Genomic DNA, 6,489 nt, shown 5'->3' on the forward strand with positions numbered 1-6,489 from the left:
AGCAGTTGCTCTACAATCTGACTTAACATCCCACACACCAAGCAACATCCATTTCAGTAATATTTCATTTAGGAAAGGAAAGGAAAGGAAAGTGACATATCTTGTCATTGGAGGGAACTCACTCCAACGAAATTTGTTCTCTGCATTTAACCCACCCAAGTGACGTGCACACACACACAGCAAACCCGGGGCAGTGGGCGACCGCGTGCAGCGCCCGGGGAGCAGTGGGGGTTAGGTACCTTGCTCAAGGGTACCTCAGCCATGGACACCGGGACGGGGAATCGAACCAGCGATCCACCGGTTACGGGTCCGACACCCTAACCGCTGATCCACGATCCACGATCCACGATTTAGTTTCATGTTATCTCCTTGGGTCCAAACACACAATAGCACAATAGCACACAATAGCAACTCTTAAATATCAGTGTAAATCAAACACATGACTTGATTCCAAAGTAGCTGAGTAATAGTTTCTTTTACAACCAAAAATCAGCTCCATTCATATCAGAATTGTAGAAATTAAATGTCAACCAGAACCAATTAAAAGACATATTAAAGCAACACAAGCTGAATGCATTTCTGTCCATTAACAAAAGACACAGCAGAGCAGCTTCAAGGCTTCAAGTGTAAAGATTTTATTCCTCGGAGTGTGTCCCACAGTAACAGAAACCTCTGTTCATTCAGGAATGTGTTGTTACCAGTACAAAAGACAAAAATGACGCATTTGAACACATCATACAGGCAACCCACTAGGCCACAGAAATGGCTCAAGGCATTGGCACTGCTCTGATCTCTGATTTGTCTACTCTTGCTAAATGTTGACTTGGTTTGCATTTGTGTTCAGGAGGCAATCTGAAACTCACTGAAACAGCAGGATAATTCGAAATGACAGTGACGCAAGCAGCACGTTTCTTTCTCACGCTACCTTTTCTCCATTATTTCCATCACTTTTCCAAATTCTCCTTCCCCTATTGTTTGTATTCTAACAATTACATTTCACATGACTGACTTTTCTTGGCCACACTTCAATTTCATTCATAATTAGAATACAGATTAAGCTCTTTCTGCACATTCAACCAACAGTGCTGCTTAAAGCACAACCACAAAGCAAGTGGATGGTCTTAAGATTTAGAAAAAAAAATGAATTCAAGTTAAACAGCCAACACCTGATCTCATATCTCTGAAATCTCAGCTATGTTGATACAGCAGTGAAAGTGAAATGGGTCGTGTAAAACTTGCAGATATGGCGTGTTAATTGTGTGATGTGTGGATGGTGACGGGACCAAAGTGCAATGAGAAGATATGATACAGATGAGCACAACAGTAGATCTTACATTCAGGCCGAAAATGATATTCAGTCATTCTGGTGTGTATCCCAAAAGACAAAACATTACCAAAATGAAATTAATGAAAAAAAAATATTGTGGAATAAATTGTATGAATAAAGAAGACAAAACATGACAAGTGATTAAATTTTTAAATAATCCAATATTTTGCAAATGCAGCTAATGATTATGAAACATTAACCGATTCTGCCACTTTTCACGATAACAGTTTATTTTTATTTCAAAGTGTCTCTTTTCGCCCTAAACTGTTTTATTTCATTACACATTTTTCCCAGTGACCCATCAATGCCACGTTTCATTACAAAGCTTGCATAAAACAGTGACAAGAGACAGTTACGTGATTGGCTGTTGCTTTGGTCCTAATGAGTTAACAGCCAATCACATAGCTGTTTTCGCCACATAGTTGTTTTTTCTTTGTGACACTCTAAAATAAAATGATAACTTGAGAAAAAGGACATTTTGAAATGAAATAAATAAAAATAACCTGATATGTTTTTGTTACATGGAAAAAACAGAATGGGGGAGGGCGGGAGGGCTTGGTGTTAACATTTCAGCAAATCAGATTACTAAAAGGACTTTTGCTGAAAACAGACACAGTGAGTCACCCAGTGATGAGTTTTGAGAAACCAATTGTTCACACCTGATCTGCAAGAATCATCTGACCTACAGTACGGAACAAAGAGTGGTAAAAATAAAAATGACAAACTAATAAAACTATAAATGCACACCTTGTGTCGCAAGTAAGACACCTAATTTAAGCCACAGGACAATTATTAAACATATTTTGGTTGTGTCGATTTGGTCCTGAGAAACATTACAAATTCATCTTTTGCATTTGGCACCAATCACTGTCATTATACACTAATAAAAATTGCACAAGAAATACATTCGCCATCCGAAAGGCAAGTTTTGGAGTTCATTTAGGAGAGGAAAGTTCATTATTGACCCCTTATAAAAAGGTGGAATAAAAACTACTTTAGCAGATTTCAGTGAGTACAAAAAGGTGCAAAAGTCTTTCCTGAAAAGCACTTGTCTTGTACTTTCTATGAAGGAGTTGTTTTCCAGAAGCACAGGTCTAATAACATCTTTTTACAAAGTCCACTAGAGGTAGTATAAATGGCTCACGTAAACAATTAATTGCACTGCCATTCTGGTGACAATGTTGACGGATGCTCACTACCCGTTTGTCCTAAAGCTGCACTAGATTAAATCGGAAAATACTTCATCATATTACATGATGTTTTTGTCCCATTGCCATCTGAGGCTGATAAAGGGAGAATTTTCCTAGCACAGCTTTAAAAACAAGTGTCTATTTCAAACAGTTTGTCAAGATCAGAGTGCTCGAATTAAAAATGAAAAGTCGCTAAATCAAGTCAGAATCTTTTTTTGTGCGTCCTTTATCATGACACTCACACCATCAAGAGAGGCGTACGGTTGTGATGGTTATCCTACACAGTAATTTCTACCCAGAATTTAACAAAAATTACCCAAATGAATGCTGTGCGCAAATTATTACAGTCCTGATTTGTGCGTTTATAGTCTTAAAAGTGTATAAAAATGACTTGTCAGACCCGTGGTTGATAAAACAGCAGCGCCCGAGAAAGGCAGAACTTTTCCTTGTCATCTGAAACTATGAATGTGGCTTTTATTCAGCCCCTGAAAACCGAAAATCTTCTCAAATACATTTTTGTGATTCTGCTTGACAGTGAAATCAGATGAAATATTAAGCAGACAAGCCAGTAGAGTCTGTAAGTACACTGTTTGATCTAATCTATCTGGTCATTAAAATACTGAGCCTCACACATGAATGAAGGGACATGAAAACAGAAGCTCAGTGAAAAGCCAGTATGCTGCGAAAGCTCAGTATTTGAAAGGACTCAGTATGACCCACAGTCAGGAGAAGCCCATCTGGTCCAAACTTTGTCCTCATTCTTGGAGCAGGATAACATCAACGTTATCATGGACACCCTGGAGAAGCAACTCGCCCTGGAAGGTGACCACCTTCTTCTTCTTGGCTGCCTTCAGGGTCCCCACCAACGCCTCGAAGATGTTGGCACAACGGTCGTCATTAAACAAGACCCCAAACTTCACGCTGGTTTGACCGTCAGCATCTGAAATGAGACAGTGCAGACTACAGTTAATGTCAAATACAAATTCAGGATTGTAAGGTTAAACTTCTTGTAGAAATGGATGACTTTGTCCTGACTCTTTGTGCCAACTGTAACACAGACATCTGAGCATTTTACCTTGAGAAATAACTAAACAAACGCATATCACTTTTTGTAGATTATTATTACCATGGTGTAATTTTGGTCAAGTTTGAGATATCGTAGTTATCTGGGATTACCAATATGACCATGAATGCAGTATTGGCATCAGAGATAGAAGGGAAAACAACGACTCATCAATGTCTAATCGCTGCTACATTCAAGGCCTTGGGAAGGGAGGCTCAATTTCCTTGAGACACCGTGACCTGGTAGTTTATTTATGTTTCCAGTATTACAAGTGATAAGCTAGAACTACTCATCAACATCACATGAGCGTGTTTGTGGTCTATTAAAACTTAGGTCATGAACAGACTTCAGAACTATTCAGCTCTGCCTGAAGATCATCATCATCATCATCATCCAACACACAAACATAGCATGGACTCACTTTTACTCCCGAGTCGCTGAATCTCCTGCACCAGCAAATTTATTTCATGAGAGACATCCATTGTTGCTAGAAAGAACAAAAATTAATAGAAAATCAGCGTAAATTCTGCTTTTTTAAGCATAGCGTACAGTGTGTAGGAAGGGAGCAATTATACCCTATACATGCCAGTATCTCGCAGGGAGAGACCACCTAGCCAAACTCGGTTCAAAAGTGGGTGATTTTCATGTTCGGTTCGGTTCTGTTACTTCTGGGTAAAAGTAAATGGCCTAATAAAATTATGATGTTGTGTACTGAGTCTGTCTCTCAATTCGGCATATGGTTAACCCACTAATCAATTTATTTGGGAATCTTTTTCAATTTTCCTTACTGACATCATGGGCTCCTTGGAACAATGGTGATAGTGAAAATTATTTAAAAAGGTTTATTGAAATTAAGTGCTGCCTGGTTATAAACTGTGCCGAAATTTTGACAAGAGGGAAGTTCGTCAGAAAAAAAAACTTAACTTACATCCTTCCTCTTGATCTTATTTGAATATCAGCAGGGCAATCCTAATTTTGCCAGTTTTGTAAACGCAATTTAGGACTGAGATTCACTCTCCTAAAGGAAAGCGCCTGTTGTGGCCGTTAACTCGATAAAAGTGCAAGTTTCATTCACCAAATATACACAAACATCCTGGCATAAATAATCCATTACAGAGGAGACAGACTGTGAAGCATTCGTCTCAAAGTTACAAGCTGCAGCACGAACAGGGCGTACTATCATCAATGCGGAAATGGGAGATTAGCACTCCAAGCTAACCATCGTAAAGCACAAATACGTTTCACATTTCCTCTGTTTCAATGATGTGCAGTCACTCCTGAGTGCGGATTAATGTTCAAAGGTCGGACATGTTTTATATTACTTCAGGTATAATGGAAAATACTCCAATAAGCAGCAAACACGAGCTCGCCGGTAACGTTAGCTTCTAGTGTTAAACCAAATGGTTTTCCTCCTGAGAGAGAGAGAAGCGAGGAGTTCCAGACTGCTCCACGGATGAAAAATGTGGTGGAAAAACGACTCAACAAGAATTAACACAAACACAGCTTCAATAGAAACCATGCACATACAGATTAAGCTTTAATTTGTTATAGATTTTGATTAGATGAAACAGCACTTACTGTTGAACCGGCTCCAGTGGATAATGTTGCTGCGTTCACTGTATCCTCGGAAACTTGGAAACATTTATTTTTACCAAGGTGTATAAAACCATACAACTGAGGGATTCATGAAATTGCACACAAGTTTTGATTTATTTTAAAAAATCATAGGTAGGTGTGCAACTATTAAAGAAGAGAAGGAAAAGAGAGACATAAGACACAGAATTAGTAATATGTTGCATTGTTTTTATGGGTTCTTCCACGTAAAGTCAAATTTCCCATAACACTTTAAGGCACCATAAAAGCGCATCTGACTTCACCGTGACACAATTAGATACTTTCACGGTCCATTCTCCATATATGGCGTGGAAGAGGGATCTCCTGTGTCTGCTGTCTGCTTCCACATACAAGTTACCTTTTCTCCTCCAACTCACAGTCAGTTAAACAGTTTTGCAAAGGGCAAAGAGCTCACATTCAACGATTAAATAAAAATAGCTGTTGTTATTAGGCCTTAAGAACTGAGCTTATAAAATTAACCAGCTTAATAAACAAATTTCCTTCACACAGAACATTTCCATCCCTGCCTTACCCTTACCTCCATGGCATCACTGACCATTACACATTGCAGGGCACTTAGCACAATGCTATCACATTGTTAAGATTTTTGTGTCTTACCTCACTGTGTTAAATGGGGTAAAACAATAAACAGAAAGGGCTTAGAAGCTTGGGGCTTGCTGTTTGCCACCTGTCTTGTGCATAGTATAATGTAGCATCATTAAGATGGGCGCTGCTTTATTGGCCAAGGTTGGAAGAAGGTCCTCTTGTCAGAAGACCTTCTTTATTTCCGCTTTGTGTCTAGGCCTATATGCTAAATGAATATGTTTTAATCAAACGACTATTAAGGCTATACATTTAACTATGACACAATACACTATTTATTTATTACTGAATACAGCGGAATGGAATACAATACGGATTGTGCACTTGTGTCCAGCACAACGTTACTTAGCGCAGCAGTCCTAAACAACAATTGTAAGAAACACTGAACAGTCTCAAATTCTTAACATCTTTTTATGGGCTGTAGTCTAACTGCAGTGAATCGTCTGGTCTCTGTCTTACAGTAGCAGTAGCATTGAGGCTTTTATTTTGAAATCACCTATCCGGGTCCTTGCAGGCCAAGCGAGCTCGCTCTGACTCGGACCGTAGCCCAGTGACGTCGCTAGACATCAAGCTAACCATAAAAACAGCTATAGATTAGACCGGAGGTTTATAGAGTTTTTCTTCAAAACAAAGGTCTAACTTTTCTTTTCTTTTAGGACTTAGACTGGATATATGCCAGAAGGTTATCCAGT

The 6,489-nt window shown here is 39.0% G+C and overlaps 1 protein-coding gene across 1 annotated transcript; it reads right to left on the bottom strand.

Annotated features, from left to right (window-relative positions):
- Window positions 1–611: 611 nt before the first annotated feature.
- On the bottom strand, window positions 612–5,251 carry abracl (ABRA C-terminal like). Its single transcript, XM_046373543.1, has 3 exons — window positions 5,159–5,251; window positions 4,002–4,067; window positions 612–3,457 (listed from the first exon to the last, which is right to left on the bottom strand). Exons 1-3 carry the CDS (start codon window positions 5,220–5,222, stop codon window positions 3,273–3,275), a joined length of 315 nt encoding a protein of 104 aa, XP_046229499.1. The 5' UTR covers window positions 5,223–5,251; the 3' UTR covers window positions 612–3,272.
- Window positions 5,252–6,489: the final 1,238 nt, after the last annotated feature.

This window comes from Scatophagus argus, chromosome 19 (assembly GCF_020382885.2).
Source record: "Scatophagus argus isolate fScaArg1 chromosome 19, fScaArg1.pri, whole genome shotgun sequence".
Taxonomy (NCBI): domain Eukaryota; kingdom Metazoa; phylum Chordata; class Actinopteri; family Scatophagidae; genus Scatophagus; species Scatophagus argus.

Excerpts from the sequence above, each read along its gene's own strand:
- abracl (XM_046373543.1), bottom strand. The coding sequence starts at position 5,222 with ATGTTTCCAAGTTTCCGAGGATACAGTGAACGCAGCAACATTATCCAC. Across the intron at positions 4,068-5,158 it reads CCACTGGAGCCGGTTCAACA|CAACAATGGATGTCTCTCAT; the intron begins GTAAGTGCTGTT and ends TGTTCTTTCTAG. Across the intron at positions 3,458-4,001 it reads TCAGCGACTCGGGAGTAAAA|ATGCTGACGGTCAAACCAGC; the intron begins GTGAGTCCATGC and ends GTCTCATTTCAG.